The sequence below is a fragment of the Leucoraja erinacea genome, chromosome 16, assembly GCF_028641065.1.
Source record: "Leucoraja erinacea ecotype New England chromosome 16, Leri_hhj_1, whole genome shotgun sequence".
Classification (NCBI taxonomy): domain Eukaryota; kingdom Metazoa; phylum Chordata; class Chondrichthyes; order Rajiformes; family Rajidae; genus Leucoraja; species Leucoraja erinaceus.
Window position 1 is genome coordinate 31453788 of NC_073392.1, and position 17691 is coordinate 31471478.

At 44.7% G+C, this 17691-nt stretch overlaps 1 protein-coding gene across 2 annotated transcripts in view; it reads left to right on the forward strand.

Annotated features, from left to right (window-relative positions):
- Positions 1–17107, forward strand: part of sema3fb (sema domain, immunoglobulin domain (Ig), short basic domain, secreted, (semaphorin) 3Fb) — a 209152-nt gene extending 192045 nt beyond the window's left edge. For both annotated transcript variants that reach the window (XM_055648059.1, XM_055648060.1), the window contains exons 12-18: positions 1960–2182; positions 2987–3075; positions 4733–4774; positions 6179–6336; positions 9954–10021; positions 10833–10966; positions 14233–17107. In XM_055648059.1, the coding sequence (XP_055504034.1) occupies positions 1960–2182; positions 2987–3075; positions 4733–4774; positions 6179–6336; positions 9954–10021; positions 10833–10966; positions 14233–14676 (1158 nt within the window). In that variant the 3' untranslated portion in view covers positions 14677–17107. The remainder of the gene's footprint in view (positions 1–1959; positions 2183–2986; positions 3076–4732; positions 4775–6178; positions 6337–9953; positions 10022–10832; positions 10967–14232) is intronic.
- Positions 17108–17691: the final 584 nt, after the last annotated feature.

Here is a 17691-nt window from a genome sequence, read left to right on the forward strand (position 1 = left end):
TTGATTGATGCTTTGCTCAGTTCTGTTTAGTTTATTGTCACGTGTACCGAGGTACGGTGAAAAGCCTTTTGTCGCGTGCTATCCAGTCAGCGGAAAGACAATACATGATTACAATACATGAAACAGTGTTTATTAAGAGTGTGGAGCGATTGTAATATATGATTGTATATCCACATCTGTGATTAGCACGCAAATAGTCGCCTGGGTTGGGCGCTATCTTGGATTTATCACGGGACGTGTCACGGTGACATTCTTTGTTTTGCGCATCATGCACAAAGTATGGGCCATAGACAAAGTTACAATTATTCAATGTAATCCCCAACGGTCCCTCTTTGTTCTTTGAAAGAGTCCTTTATCTGTATTAATCTGACTCCTTTATCTGTCATAACATTTATTGATGTCTAATCTCCTTCTAGGTAGTATTAGTTGGTAGGTGTAACAGAGTAAAAGATTCCTCTGACAGGAAGACCCTGTGAAGGTTAATAGCACCCTCCCTGTACCACAGCTTCAACTGGGAATCATTACATTTCCTCTTTCAGAGGATAAGGGCTTATCCTCCACACCCTTCTGAGCAAAGCCTGCAATAACCCGCTGCACCATTATTACAGCAGCAATCAGATAACGCGAGCTTCAAAGGCGACCCCTTTAAGAATACTTTTTCATTGATATCGACGGGGTGGGACAGCTATTTGCGTCATCCTCTGCAGCAAATGGCTTTCAGTCGGTGCCAGTTAGTGGAGCTGGTCAAAAATAACTGGGCCTCCTCCCTGCCAATGAAGTCATGGGAACAGCTGAGCTGCTTCTTCTGTTAAGAGGAAACGTCTAAAAAAAATTGTGACCGAATACTCATGGAAAATTCGTGGGAAAGATGGATGAGGGGGAGGGGGGGGGGGGGGGGGAGAGGACCTCATTGAAACTTACCGGACAGTGAAACGCCTTGATAGAGTGGATGTGGAGAGTATGTTTCCACTAGTGGGAGAATCTAAGACCAGAGGGCACAGCAGCAGAATACAAGGACGTACCTTTTAGAAATTAGATGAGGAGGAATTTCTTCAGTCAGAGGGTGGTGAATCTGTGGAATTCATTGCCACAGAATGTTGTGAAGGCCAAGTCAATGGATATTTTTAAGGTGGAGATTGATAGATTCTTGATTAGTACGGGGGTCAGGGGTTAAGGGGAGAAGGTAAGAGAATGGGGTTGAGAGGGGAAAGGTTGATCAGCCATGGCGGAGTTGACTTGATGGGCCGAATGACCTAATTCTGCTCCTATAACTAATGATATCCATCCACTTGTAAACAGACAGTGGGAGAGAGTGGCATTGCCAACATTGATGCCAGGGCCGACATGATCAAGGGTGATTACGTGTCTGCCATTATTGTTGATGCTGGGATCTTCCTGGGCCCAAAATGGCCACCACGAACACCATGTTCTAAGATTTCTGGAGTAGGACTTGATCTCACAATGCTCTCTGACCAGACACTGAGACCTCTACCCAGTGACCCAGTGCTGGGGAAGACACAAAGTGCTGGAGTAACTCAGCAGGTAAGGCAGCATCTCAGGAGAACATGGATAGGCGACATCCTTTTGGTCAGGACCCTTCTTCAACTTACCCATAGCCATACTATTTGAGCCATACCCATAGATTGGCATGGACAACATGTCACAGAGTCATACAGCATGGAAACAGGCCCTTCGGTCCAATTGTCCATGCCGACCAGAATGTCCCACCCCAAAAGCTCTGGGGTAACTCAACGATTCAGGCAGCATCTCTGGAGAACATGGATAGGTGACGTTTCTGGTCGGAACCCTTCTTCAAGCTGATTACAACATGACACAACCAAGCGAGTCCCATTTGCTCGTGTCTAGCCCAAATCCCTCGATACCTTTCCTACCCCCCATGTACATGTCCAAACGTGAACTTTTTAATTGAGGGGATTTTCTTCTTGATATGTTTTGCAGTGTCCCGGCGGCACCTTTACACCTTTAATGAAATCTACAAAAGATTATCCGGACGAAGTGATTAACTTCATGAGGAACCATCCCACCATGTACAATGTCATCTATCCAGTGCACAAGCGACCTCTGGTGGTCAGGACCAACGTGGACTATGAATTCACCACCATTGCCGTGGACCAGGTGGATGCAGCAGATGGACGATATGAGGTGCTTTTCCTCGGCACAGGTAATGGATCCAGCGAGAACAATTAACCCTTTCCTACCCAAATACAGCGGGAGGGATGTGGGTAGGGCAGGAAGCTGGGTGGAAATGTCCAACACTTAGAGGACATAAGTATAAGGTGAGAGGGGGAGTTTTTATTAGACAGCGAGTAATGGTGGGCTGGAACGCATTGCCTGGGGGGTGGTGGTGGAGGCAAATATGATTGTGGCATTTAAGAGGCACATACTGCAGAAGTGCTGGCAAAAGAGAGATGTGAATCATGTGCTAACAGATCAGATCAGTTTAACGAGTGGAGATCACACTGAATGACAATCACAAATATAATCCACGTTTACCTCCAAATGACTGTGGACTGATTTCAACACAGGTAAATCACAGAACTCAGGCACAAACTGCTATTTCCTTTCATTCATTCTTGGGGCAAGACCCCAACTTACATTTCATTCCCCTGGAGGAGATGGTGGGAGGCCTCCTTCATAAACCAACCCTATCTATGTGGGGAGTGGGGAGTGGTGCTCCCATAATGTTACTGAGTTGGGAGTCCCATATTTGCTCTGCATAATGACAGCAGCAACTAAACTGTATGTGATCCACCTGATTTATCAAATCAAAACTACTTTCCACTGCATAAGCAATTGTCAGCATTTTGCAATCTCCTGTGATTTCTAGTTCACGGTGTCTCTGTGATGGCCGCTGGATTCTGTAGTCTGACTGCAACCTGAATGATGCTCTCAACTCATTCACAGGATGAAGGTGAAACCCTCCATTGCAGTCCATTCACTGTTCTTCCTGCTTTTTCCCATGCAGATCGGGGGACAGTGCAGAAAGTCATCGTGTTGCCCAAGGATGACATGGAAACTGAAGAACTGATGCTTGAAGAGGTCGAGGTTTTCAAGGTCATTGTCAATTTTTTCAGAACTACACAACAGTAAAGCTGCTGCATTTTACAAGAGGCCGAAGTATTTTTTAATGGTGACACAGATGTGCAGGCAGTGGGGACGCAGGTTCAATCGCAACCTCCGGTGCTGTCTGTGTGGAGTTTGCATGTTCTCCCACATGGGTTTCCTCACATATCCCAAAAGCAGGCAGGTCGGCAGTTTAAATGCCACAGTAATTTGCTCTAGTGTGTAGGTGAGTGGTAGAACTTGGCAAGAATTTGATGAAAATGTGTAAACCAGATAGGTCAACACCACACCTCTCCAATAGCAGCAGTCAGTTTACAATACCAAATCGCCCCAATTTTAAAGATTTGTTTTAAAACTATTAATTTCCTAATAGGGACCACTCTCAAGTCACGAGTGCTAATATAGTTTTTTTAAATGACAAATATTTCTGGTTACGAAGTACTCATACATTCTCTGTCCTCATCTCACTCCAAGCCATTTGCCACTATAGTATTCATGTTCAGAGTGTTGATAATGCCAGCAATATCAAACAAATAGTGTATGGAACGAGCTGTTGGAGGAGGGAGTTGCGGCAGGGACTATTGCAACATTTAAGCAATTAGCAATTAGACAGATTTAGAGGGGTATGGGCGAAGCGCAGGCAAGTTGGACATGTAGATGGGACATGTGGTCGACAAGTTAGACTGAAGGGCCTGTTTCCACACTGTGCGACTCTATAAAACAAATCAAATGTCACTAATATTTTTAAAGAAGCAAAATATTGCAAGGTATTTCACAAGATTCACTGTTGCAGTGTCTATGGTTGTCTTTGTGTTTCTGGAAGTAGGGCTGAACATCCTTTATTGAAGGCAGTAGCTTTCAACTGGGCAGTAGGTGTCTATTACAGCAATGTATTGCGATCAATCTATGTGATACACTCTGTTCTCAAAGGTACCTTTACATTTTATTTATGATATGACAGAAAGTGAGCAACATAGATGGTTCGGGCAAAAGCAAGATTAAAGATCTTACATGTTAAATGAAGAAGGAGAATTGGAGAGGTTTGAAGGGCAGTGTAATTTCAGAGTTTTGTGCCTTTGTAGATGAAATATAATCATCAGTGATAGATCAGTAAAGTCATCAGCAATAACATTCAATAATGGTGAAGAGATCAGAATTAGAGGAGCATAGGTCTCTACAATGGTCAGATTGCAAGAGATGATTGAGATGGGATTTGAGAACAAGATCACCAACTATACCTTGTCCCTGGTTTGCCCTTGCGAGTAAAAGATAAAACTGTTCAATTAACTTTTTGTAACTGTGTCGGCACCGAAAACGTGGCGACTCTTGTTCACTTGTATGGTTTTACCGGGTTGTATGCAAAACAAAGCATTTCACTGTACCTGGGTACATTGGACAATAAAGTGTCGTTGAATCATTGACTTGAATCGTTGAATCATTGAATTGAATCATCATACAACAATTCTCACTTATGACAATTCGTGGCAGAAAGAGAGAGCAAAGAGCCAAAAACACAATAACCAAGGTTGCGTCTCTTCCAAACTGCATCAGCCACAGGAAGAGTTAAAACTTGCAATTGATGTTACAATTTAATTTACTTGACGTGCATCTACCATGCATTAATGATCAACTGCATTGAATTTTACAGACGCCGACACAATTGAGGACAATGAAGATCTCTTCCAAAAGGGTGAGGATCCCTCTGTTACTTGTTTGATCCCTAAATCTTCAGTTTGTGGTACAGTTTATGTTTAATGGAAGAAAATCAAATTAAAATAATTAGTTCCACGTTTTCAATAATGGTGAAAAAGCTTAAAGCTTCCTTTAATAAAGCTTGGACGATTTGAAATCTTATTCAAGAGATAACGGGATAAGCGGAAAAAGTACTGAAGCAGCAGTTTTTATTAAACAGCTAGAAACTGATGGATCTGAGTGGCTTTAATCACAGCACTGGAACAGGCCCTTCGGCCCACAGTGTTCGTACCGAACAGGATGCCAAGTTACTACAGGCTTACTGTAGGGCGATACAATGGTGCAGCTATGTCACACTGCCAGAGAATTGGGTTCGATCCTGACTATGGGTGCTGTCTGTACAGTGTTTGTACGTTCTCCCTGTTTTTTTTCCGGGTGCCCCAGTTTCCTCCCACACTCTAAAGATGTACAGGTTTGTAGGTTAATTAGCTTGGGTAGGTTGTAAAATTGTCCCCAGTGTGTATAAGTTAATGTACGGGGTGATCGCTGGTCGGTGCAGACTCAGTGGGCTGAAGGGCCTGTTGCCGTGCTGAATCTGTAAAGTAAAAAAAAATAAAGTCCTAGTTTCGTATGTAATATTGAGATATGACTAGCTGCTCTGTCGGAGCGACTGTGTTTCTGATGTGCCAAGCTAAAGAATTCTCAGGCTGACTAAGGATCCACTATCTTATCTAATCCCTGGAATGCACGTGGCCACCAGTGTAGAGTTTGACAATTTAAGTTAACGATTAAGAACCAATTGGACAGGTAGATGGATAGGACAGGTTTTGAGGGCCACGGACCAGGTGCACAGAGGTGGGACTGGTGCGGATGGGGTAGCGCATTACTCGCACATGGTGCGTGGTGACGTAGGCAGTGACGCGCGTGATTTTGGGATGTACAAAATCTTCGCGCTCCATCTGCGTGACACGCAAATGACGCCCAAGTGGGACAGGCCCTTAGGTCTCCAGAGTGGTCTTGAACCCACAATCTTCTGACTCGGAGCCACAGCTCCCAGTCTAAACATCATGTACAATCAATTTGGTGCCAAACATCGGCACGAAAAAGCAGCATATTTTACACATCTGATTAGTTTTCCATGTGTTACATTTATGCCTGGGTTCTTTATGGTCTAAAGAGAATAATTTAATGTACCATGGAAAAGAGATTTATGAACTGACTCTCTTATTCACTCTAACAAACAGGTTGGTGGGACTAGTGTAGATGGGACATGTCGGTAGATGTGGCCAAGATGGGTCAAAGGGCCTGTTTCCACATTGTATGACGCCATGACTAATCTTGTTCAGAAATGGTCAGCTCCAGATTTAGTCTTAGCCTTTGTTTGTTTTTCATTCTTCTGCAGCAACAGTTGTATGTCGGCTCTGCCTTGGGCATTACGCAGGTTACCCTTCACCGCTGCGATGTTTACGGAGAGGCCTGTGCTGACTGCTGCCTTGCTAGAGACCCATACTGTGCTTGGGACGGCAATGCTTGTTCCAGATATTTGGCATCGTCCAAGAGGTAACTGACAATGGACTTTGTCACCAGTTGTGCTCACTGGGGACCTTTGAACTATCTTTGATCGGACTTTATTGGACTTCAATGTTATATCTTTTGCACAAAATTGTCAATGGTTTCTTTATTATCTCGTTCATAAGTTCATACGTTGCAGGAGCAGAATTAGGCCATTCGGCCCATCAAGTCCACTCTGTCATTCAATCTTGGCTGATCTATTTTCCCCTCTAAACCCCATTCTGCTGCCTTCTCCCTATAACCCCTGACAACCGTACTATTCAAGAACCACGTGTACCAGTGAAATACATTTTTTGCATACAGATCAGGAAGACTATCACCATACATGAGCACAATCACCCGGTTTGTAGAATGTACAGAACAGCCCACTGAGTCCACATGCTAGAGGCCCCATTTTGGTGCCAGGGGTGATCACATTAGTTCTGTTATCCCACTTTCACATCCCCTCTCTACACACTAGGGGTAATTTCAAGAGACCAATTAGCCTGCGAGCCCGCACGTGTTTGGGGTGCAGGAGGAAACCCATGCGGTCAGAGAGAGAGAATATGCAAATTCCACTCAAACGGCGCCCGAGGTCGGGATCGAACCCGTGCCTCTGGCGTTGTCAGGCAGCAGCTCCATGAACTGTACCATTGTGCTGCCCCCAACTTCTTGCAACTTCTGCCAAGGTAAGCTAGAAAATCTCCCAACTGAACCTGTGGCAGGCGCAAGTTCAGTGTCACTATTGGTGAGGAATGGCCGTCAAAAAAGAGGAATGTTTCATGTAATTTGTAAAAAATGTTAATTAATCAAAGTTACTTAAACACATTTAATCCCTTTCCGTGATCTTGTGTTTTAAGTGGTTTCTTTTTTTTTTAGAAAATAATTATGTGATCCATCTTATCCTGTCCCCATCCCCAAATGTTGCCTCAGTTTGACAGTCAAGTCCATAGCAAGTTTTCCAATAGCATCTGTCAAATTGAAATGTCTGACATAAATTTGGTTTGGGAATTCCTTGGCTCTTAAAAAGCAGGCATTTTGTGTCACGCGCACTCCAGGAACGTTGATGTGAAGTAGTTGGTCTGTGTCACTTTTCATGAGAGGTTGCATCTTGAAACTCAATGCTGAGGGTCACAGTTTTTGTGCAGTTTTCCCACAGGAGAGTATTAAATTCTGACAAATGCAGAGATGGGGCAAAATACATCTTGACTCCCAAAAGCTGCAATAAGTAAGTTTGTTCTCTTTTAGACTTGAGAGATACAGCGTGGAAACAGATCCTTCGTGCCTACTGAGTCTGCACCAACCAGCGATCACCCCGTACACCAACACTATCCTACATAGGGACAATTTATAATTTTTATAAAAACCAATGATCCTACAAACCTATACATCTGTGGACTGTGGGAGGAAAACCACGCGGTCACAGGAGGAAAATGCAATGTCCACACAGACAACACCCGAAGTCAGGATCAAACCCGGGTCTCTGGCGCTGAGGCAGCAACATTACCACTGTGCCGCCCCATGTCCAACGGTCCCACCGTTCTCTTTTGTCTCACACTTTCTTATTACGTACTAATACATCATGGATAAGCCAAAATAACCCAAGTCCACGTTACAGCGACTCGGCATACAGCACAGAAACAGGCGCTTTGGCCCAACTTTCCCTTGCCGACCACGATGCCCCTAGTCCTACCTGCCCGCATTTAGCCCATATTCCTTTAAGCTTTCCTATGCATCTACCATGTACGGGCGGCATGGTGGCGCAGTGGTAGAGTTGCTGTCTTACAGCGCTTGCAGCGCCTGAGACTTGGGTTCGATCCCGACTACGGGTGCTGTCTGTACGGAGTTTGTATGGTCTCCCCATGACAGCGTGGGTTTTCTCCGTGATCTTCGGTTTCCTCCCAGACTGCAAAGAAGTACAGGTTTGTAGGTTAATTGACTTGGTCTAAGTGTAAATTGTGCCTGGTGCGTGTTGGATAGTGTTAATGTGTGGGGATCGCTGGTAGGTGTGGACTCGGTGGGCCAAAGTGCCTGTTTCCGCGCTGTATCTCTAAACTAAACTACCTGTCCATATTAACTATTAAATGTTGTTATTTTACCTACCTCAACTAAAATACTAAGACCATAAAACGTGGTAGCAGAATTAGGCCATTCAGCCCATCGAGTCTGCTCCGCTATTGGATTATGGCTGATCTATTTTTTGCTCTCCACCATATTCTCCTTTATTAACATTTGATGCCCTTACTAATCAAGAACCTGTCAATCTCAGCTTTAAAAATACCCAGACTTGGTCTCCTCCATCGCCCGTGACAACTATCTCTTCTATCAGCTTGTTCTACAGTATATACCAGCATGAAAAAGTTACCCCTCAGGTTCCAATTGAATCTTTCCCCTCTCACCTTAAATCTATGTCCCCTCAAGTCAAGAGTCAAGTGTCAAGAGTGTTTTATTGTCATATGTCCCAGATAGGACAATGAAATTCTTACTTGCTGCAGCACAACAGAATATATAAACATAGTACATCATGGGAGAAAAATAGTACACAGTACATAACGGGTTCTTGATTCCCTTACTCTGTGTTTTTACCTTATATTTTCTCCTCATGATCTTATACACCTCTATAGGATCAGCCCGACTAATAAATCAATTACTATTTATCGCACTCGATGGGAAAGTAAATTGGATTTAAATTTGTTTGACACTACAGGGACAAACGTCATTGCCAGGCTTTGTATTCAACTACAAAGTTACTTATTAAGATTCTTTCCCAATAGGATATGTCACAGCCAGCTGTGAGATGCAATGTGTAATTGCACTTGTCAGTCTAACTGAAGCACATTGATGAAGGGCTTTTGATGGATTATGTAAAAGGAGCCACTTTCCACTGCTGGAGATGGGAGTGTAAACAGATGACAATTTAAGAAGATCAGAAAAAGATACATTGGGAGATGAAGTTGATTATTTTATGCTGAAGATTTTTGAGAACTATATTGTGCCACCTTGAAAATTGGAGTGAGATTTTATGGTAACCTTCAAAATACCTTGGATGAATGCATAACGAGGAGAGACTTTTGATGTAAGAGTACACGAGCTAGAATGAATTGAGGAGCCAGAACAGCCATGTCGGGCCAAATGGCTGATTTCTGCATTATATGATCAATGATGGCCCATCAATAGAACAACAACATAAATGCATTTCAAGAAAATAGCAATATTCAAACAAACAGCCCCATGTGTAACTCTGGTATTGTGCGGGTCTGCAGCCATGCTGGTTGGCAAGCTGTGCAGTTTGTAAACCTGACCTCGGGTGCTATCTGTGCGGAGTTTGCACGTTCTCCCTCTGACCGCATGGGTTTCCTCCAGGTGCTGAGATTTCCTCCCACATCCCAAAGACGTTCGGGTTTGTAGTTAATGAATGAATGAAATATAAAATGTGAGGAAAGGTAAATCAGGCACACTGATTTATTTGGTGGAGGATGGTCGACCAATCTGGGATGCTTTGATGTTGAATCTTAGTACACAATGAACAAAGATGATTATTTCCACTGGAAACAATAATAAACTAAGCACTGCAAAATGCATGTTGACAGCTCTCACCGGAACCCGTTCTCCTTTGGTTTTGACAGGCGAAGCCGGAGGCAAGACGTGCGGCATGGCAACCCGATCCGGCAATGCCGAGGCTACAACTCCAACGGTGAGTGCTGAGACTTTTCCTAGTCCCCAGAAGGTGGACATCACCTTAGTTCTGTGTGATGGGCATTATAGTGAGAGGCAAGGGTGTGTTAGAGGTACGAACACAATGAGATATCAAAAAACAACAACTACCAGTTGTACAATAGCTTTAAATCTCTTAAATGTAAAGTACAGTGGGATTTGAGCACACTAAAATATTTTAAGATGTGTGACTTTGCATTTTGGAACATAAAACATTGACCAGCACAGCACAAGATCAGGCCCTTCAGCCCACATGCTGAATATGATACGAAGACCATCATTTATCCACCCGACCATAACGCATATTCTTCCATTCACTGCATATCCATATGTCTATCCAAAAGGGGTTTTCACGTACATGTTTTAACCCCCAAGCCTATCCACTAACAGATCTGCCTCATACCCAACCCTAGCAGCACGTTCCAGAAACTCACCACCCTCTGTGTAAAATAAAATTGCCCCGCACAACTCCTTTAAACTTGGCCCCTCTCATCTTAAATCCAGGCCCACTAGTTTTTGATTTTTCCATCCCGAGAAAAAAAGATTCTGCCTGCCCACTCTAATCTCTGAGCGTTTTAGCTCTGATCAAGTTCACATTTATTGTCACATGCACCAATTAAGGTACAGTGATATTTGAGATGCGGCCTGGCCCGCTGAGTTACTCCAGCACTTTGTGTCCCTTTTATGCAAGATGGTGTGTGTGTGTTTGTACAATTGTAGAGTATCCTTGTGCATTCTAATGGTGAGGTGGTATCACGCTGAGTCCTAACGCTCTATCGATACGTTGACAGCTAACAGGAAAACGGTGGAGACGGAGCAGTATGGTGTGGAAGGCAGTAGCACGTTCCTGGAGTGCCAGCCCAAATCACCCCAGGCCAGCATAAAGTGGGTGCTACAGCGACTTGGCAGCGACCGGAAGAAGGAGGTAAATGGCGTGGATAATATCTGACCCACCCTTTCCCAGCGTTCAATCACCAGGGTCTACGCTATGACCTTTCACTAATTTCATGGGCAATAAAAAGGTTTATATTCCTTCAGGGGCATCTGAGCTTGTATTTGCAGAGTAGGTGGGGGGGGGGGGGGGGGGGAGGGTTGAAGACATCACTAAAGTGTGCACCGTTGATAAAATGCATACAATTTTGCATTGATCAGTTGGGCCGAATGGTCTATGTAAAATTGTATGCATCAATGTTTTTCTAAATTGTCCTATCAAAGCATTGAAAGCAAGAATTTCATTGTCCTATCTGGGACACATGACAATAAACTCTCTTGAATCTTGAATCTTGAATTCTTCACCCCATATGCTTATCACCATCGAAACCCGACCCGAATGGTCACCTTTCTATGTTGTCCGGAGGTACCACCTGACACACTCCATAGAACAGGAACCACCATCTCAAACCATTGTTCATGCCACCAGGGAGGAGCCCCCCAGCTGACGTAGGTCTCCGGCACTGATGTGAGAATTTCCCAAGACCAGCGGTCCACGTGTCCCCATCAGCCGTTGATCCTCAGCTGGTGGGAAATGAGTCACTCGGCACTGGGGCTGCGGCACTTCCTTTCACATGGAAAGGGCGGTGCTTATCATTGTCTTTCACCCAAAGCCGGTCAGGAACAGGGCCATGCACAACCCAAGCAGGAAGGACCTTTGCTAAATGGGAAGGGTTTTCGCGGTGATCGTTGTGCAAGACTTAACACATTCACAGCAAACCTCCACTGAAGAGTCCAGATCCTCATAGCTGGGGAATCGAGAGCCAAGAGGACATTGGTTTAAAGTGAGGGCAAAAAGATTTACAAGGAACTTGAGGGGTAACGTTTTTACCTAAAGGGTGGTAGGTATATGGAACAAGCTACCAGATGAGATAGTTGAGGCAGGTACTATCACAACAGTTCAGAAACATTTAGACAGGCACATGGATGGGGAAGGTTTAGAGGGTTATGGGCCAAACACAGACAGATGGAACCAGTAGATGGGGCATGTTGGTCAGTGTGGGCATATTGGATCAAAGGTCCTGTTTCCACACTGTGACTCTAAGAAGGGTCCCGACATAAAACCTATCCATGCTCTCCAGGTATGCTGCCTGACCTGTTGAATTACTCCAGCACATTGTGTTCTTTTTTGTAGGCCAGTAACTGCAGTTCCTTGTTTCTACTATCTTTTTGCATAGCTTTCATCAAGTTGTACGTGCAGAAATGGGCCCTTTGGCCCACTATGTTCATGCTGATTTTTCTTACTCAGCTAACTAATCCCGTTGACTTGCATCAGAACCATCTCCTTCTACGCCTTACCAATTTCAGTATCTGTCTAACTGCCCCTTAAATATAGACATTGTTTATGATTCCATCATCTCCCCTGACACAGTGTTCAGGATATCAGCCACTCGCTGTAACATCTACGCAGGAAGCTAGTAAGATGTGATAGTGGTCGGCTGAACCATTGATTTAAAACGTGCAGTTTCTCCATCCAAGGGTGATCGCAGCAGACAAATGCAGAAACATGCAAGTAAGCAATGTGAAGGGTTAACTAAAGCTGAGAAAGCACTTTAGACACGACACTTTCAGCAAGCCCTATCTAAAGACATTCTATAATTAGAAGGCAGACTATCTCAAAAGGCACAATGATGGGTTTCGAGAGGCACAGGAATGGCAGTTAACTCTTCTGAAGGAGCATAATAACATTAGTGAGCCCTTCGAAAGAGCACTCTAATTATACCGAGGCTGTGTAAAAGGGAACGAGAGCTCAGCGTGGTGCTTTCTGCATGGAAACTAGGTTTGGAGTGGCTAATTTATGGACCAACAGCTCTTGACCCCAAGGGTTCCCAATGAATAATATTTCACGCGTTAGCAAGTCCGTACATTATTATTCGATAAGTAGCTCAGCATTCCTGCCTAGACTCACAATAAAAAAATAAGCTCCCCATTTCAGCACAGACTCACCTCAGCGGACCAACATGCCGCTATACACCTGGGATTTGCGTTCAGGCTGTTACCAGCTGCTGTGAAAAACGTGGCCTGAAAGGTAGAAGTCAGGGCTTGTTACTGTGATCCCTGTACATCGGCCTCCTGCATTCAGGAAGATTGGGGCACACTTGTCCTTCTACTTAAAGTTTAAGAAGGAACTGCAGAGTCTGGAAAATCGAAGGTAGGCAAAAATGCTGGAGAAACTCAGCGGGTGAGGCAGCATCTATGGATTCGGAGGGAGGAGAAGAACTTCTTCAAAGTAGGAATACCTTGAGGAGATTTCGCAGTGGCTGGAGAAGTCTGGAGTGTGGAGAAGGGTTTCGACCCGAAACGTTGCCTATTTCTTTTGCTCCATAGATGCCGCCTCACCCGCTGAGTTTCTCCAGCATTTTTGTCTGCCTTGTCTTTCTGCTGTTGCCTGGGCATGATGGTGAACTGGTTGCAGGATCTAGAGGCATCATCCCATGGATGGGACCATGGAACAGATCAGTGTGTCTGCATCTGTCCAGAACCGGGATATTGGAACAGGCCTCATGGGTGGCACAGTGGCACACCAAAGAGAGATGATACACGAAAGTAAACTCTGGGTGCATTTCTGCAATAACTAATACACAAAGTGCTGAGTACTCAGCGGATCAGGCGGTGGCGCGGCAATAGAACTGCTGACAAACAGCGCCGGAGATCAGAGTTCGATCCTGACTACGAGTGCTGTCTGCACAGAGTTTGTACGTTCTCCCTGATTTCCTCCCACACTCCAAAGACGTACAAATTTGTAGGTTAATTGGCTTTGGTAAAATTGTAAATGTCTCTAGTGTGACAGTGTTAGTGTACTGGCTTTCACGAGCTTGGGAAATTCCCAAAGAGATATTAGCAGAGAAAGACACAAAGTGCTGGAGTAACAAAACAGGTCATGCAGCAACTCTGGAGAACATTGGATAGGTAAAGTTTTGGGTTAGGACCCTTTGTCAGACTGATTTACATTACCCAATGTCCTGCAGAGATAGACACTGGTGTAACTCAGCCGGTTGGGCAGTATCTCTGGAGAAAAGGAATAGGCGACGTTTCGGGTCGGGAATCTTCAGAATGTCCTCCAGAGATGCTGCCTGACCGGTTGAGTTACTCCAGCATCTGCAGTTCTTTGTTTCCACGTAGATTTGGAAGCTGTATTAATCCGCCATTGACACTGTTCTCCTCTGCCACCCCTTCTCTCTCTCTCTCTCGACCGTCTAGATCAAGGTAGATGAGCGGCTGGTAAGGACAGGCCAAGGTCTTCTCCTCCGAGCCCTGCAGATGGCGGACGGCGGAACGTATCAGTGCACGGCCACGGAGAACAACTTCAAGCACGTGCTGGCGCGGGTGCACCTCCGGGTACTGAACAACAACACGGTCAACGCCGTGCTCTCGCAGGGCGGGCTGTCGCCGGGCGTCGCCAACCTGCACGTTGGCAGCCCCGCCACCTCCAGGAGCCCGAACCCCGGATACAAGGACTTGCTACAGCTCCTGAGCCAACCGGAGATGGGACTCATCAACCAGTACTGCGAGGACTATTGGCAACGGCCGACCCACATCCAGAAGGAAAACCTCAACAAGCAGCTCAAACCCAAGCCCATCCGAGAACAGAAAAAACCCCGGAGCCGCAGAAATTACCACACATCCATTCTCCAGCAAACATGAAGCTCTGGGAGATTAGAATTTCTTTAATATAAAGTATAACTACCCTTACAACAGACAGTATTTATTGTAGGCTGTATATAGTATGATAATTCAACTTCCTTGTACTTACAACAGGCCCCATGACATTATGTATGATATGTAGGTACTCACAATGGGAGCAGTATTCTCCTGAATTGTCCCATAACTTTAAGGCATTGTAAAGTATTTTGGTTGTACCCTATCAACTAGGTCTGTTGGTTATTGTAGAAACAAGGGGCTGCAGATGCTGATTGACAAAGAAGACACAAGGTGCTGGAGAAACTCGAGTCAGCGGGGTCTGGCAGCGCCTCTGGAGAACGTGGCGTTTCGAGTCTGAAGAAGGGCCCCGGCCCGATACATCAACTATCCATGTTCTCTCGGGACGCTGCCTGAGCCACTGAGTTACTCCAGCTCTTTGTGTCTTCTTATGGTGATTATTGCTTCATCCTGCATTGGCTGGGAAAAAAAAAAGCAGGAGCCCAGAGCTCTAAGGGGCAAATGAGTTCATTGTATAAAATGGAGAGGATGGATAGATACTCAACTGGTAAGGAACGCACTCTTGACTCCTGAGCATCTCTTTGTCTCAGCTTGGGCCATTTTCATGGATAATTCATCCGTTTGCTCTTCCAAAAGCCTAAACTTTAAATACTTCACCAGCTCCCTTTCCCAGAAGGGGAATCAAAAATACGTTCAGCCATTACAGTTCCTAACCTAAACAGCCAAACATCTAGACTGACCCTTCACAGCTATAAGATGGGACTTTTCCATCAATTCATGGGAAATCCAACCAAAACCTCAGCATCCACTGTCCCCATCATTCCCGCATCTCTGTACCACATGGGACCGAACTCCATAGTTACCGGGAATATAAACTTCTCTGCAGCAATCTCATCAGTTACACAGAACATAGAACAGTCCAGCACAGGAAAGGGCCCTTCGGCCCACATTGTTCGTGCCGAGCGTGATGCCAAGTTAAACTGATCTAATCTGCCTGCACATGAACCATATCCCTCTATTCCCTGCACTTCCATGTGCCTATCTAAAAGCTTCTTAAACACCACTATCATATCTCCACCCTTGGCAATGCGTTCCAGGCCCCCACTACTCTCTGTGTAAAAAAAAAACCTGCCCCGCACATCTCCATTAAACATGCCGCCTCCCACCTTATAGCTAAACCCTCTAGCATTAGACATTTCCACCATGGGGGAAAAGGCTCTGACTGCCCACTCTATCTATGCCTCTCATCATTTTAGATAGCTCTATCAAGTCTCCCCTCAACCTCCAAAGTTCCGGAGACCCTCGAATGCTCCAGCAGTGCTGGAGAAGGTGGGGGATGTGGGGTGCGGGAAGGGGGGAAAAGTGGTTGGATCATGGCCAATATCTCAACAATAAGATAACGTTTCGATCCAGAGGCTTAAAAGAAATAGGAGACAAGGAGCCATAAACCGAAATCCTCCAAAATAGAATGGATATACTGTACAGACGCTCCCCAACTTACGTACCGGGTTATATCCAGCAGACCCTTTCATAAGCTAGATGTTAGGTAAGTCGGAAATGGAAGTGCTACTGCGCACACATAAATAAACTATTCATACTGTATAGTACCAGTTGGAGACCACAAGGGAGCTCAACGCAGAGTCAACATGGGAGCTCCAACGTGGAGACTACAGGATAGCTCTGATGCAGGGACCATGGGGGAGCTCCAACGTGGAGACCACAGGGTAGCTCCGATGCAGGGACCACGGGAGAGCACCAATGCAGGGACCACGGGGGAGCTCCGACGTGGAGACCACGGGGGGAGCACAGATACAGGGACCACAGGTTTCGTAAGTCGGGGAGTGCCTGTGATATCGCAAAATATTTCCCTCTATCTCCTAATGCAGCGGAGAGCAGACACAGTTCCTGTTCGGAAACATCACATAGAGAAGCTGAATGCTGATCATAGTTCCTTGGCTAAATTGCACAGGATCACAGACAATGCACAGCTCAAGAGTATCTCACTGTCCGTGCAGGCATTTCATGCCCTATGTAGACCTCCTCACGCATCCTGGCAGTATTATGGAAGAAAACACACAAAGGATTGGGAATTTCCAAGCAGAAATATGGTATCAGTGACAAATGTACAGACTCTAGAGCATTAAGTTATCATGCCTCAATTCAGGTGAATAGGAAGCTTCTTTAACAATTATTCAGTCTCACCTGTAGATTTTTTTAAAACTTGCATTGTATTTTATATTAGAATGCATTAATAGTCTACACTCAGACTGCTCTTTGATTTTACTTACTGTCATAAATGAAATAGCTTTGGAAGAAAAGGATGTATAATTTGTTAAAGTTGGTCATGTTTTTTTTCTAAATGAATTTTTTTGTTGTTGGTGCCGTTACTTTTATTAAAAGAACATTAAAAAAAAAACTAAATTGTGTGCTGGCAAAATGCGCATCAATAATTCCTCCCCTTGGTGCATTTCTCCAGTAATGGTATATAATATATTCTGTGATGTCACTTAACCCAGCTTCTAATATTTGTTTTTTAAAGGAAGCAAGTTTATTTTTAATAACTTTATTAAACTTGGCTCAAATGTCAGTGAACATATATTCTGTTACATGTAAATACTTGTAAATCAAAGAAAAGAAAGATTCTTGAGTGTATTTGTTATTCATGTTTGGTGCAAATGACAGTGGAGTGAAATAACACAGAGTTCCTGTGGATAACAGCAAACCAAATAAATACTGGCTCATCTCTTTAATGTAAATCGCACTTGCAGATTCCAGTCATTATTATTTTTATTGCTGTGACTGATTTCAACCTATATAGATTTTAAACACACACACACACAAGAGACTGCAGATGCTGGAGATAGACACCAAATGCTGGAGTAACTCAGCGGGTCAGACACCAAATGCTGGGGTAACTCAGCGGGTCAAGCGGTATCTCTGGAGAAAAGGAATGGGTGATGTTTCTGCGTCGAGACCATCTTCAGTCTGAAGAAGGGTCTC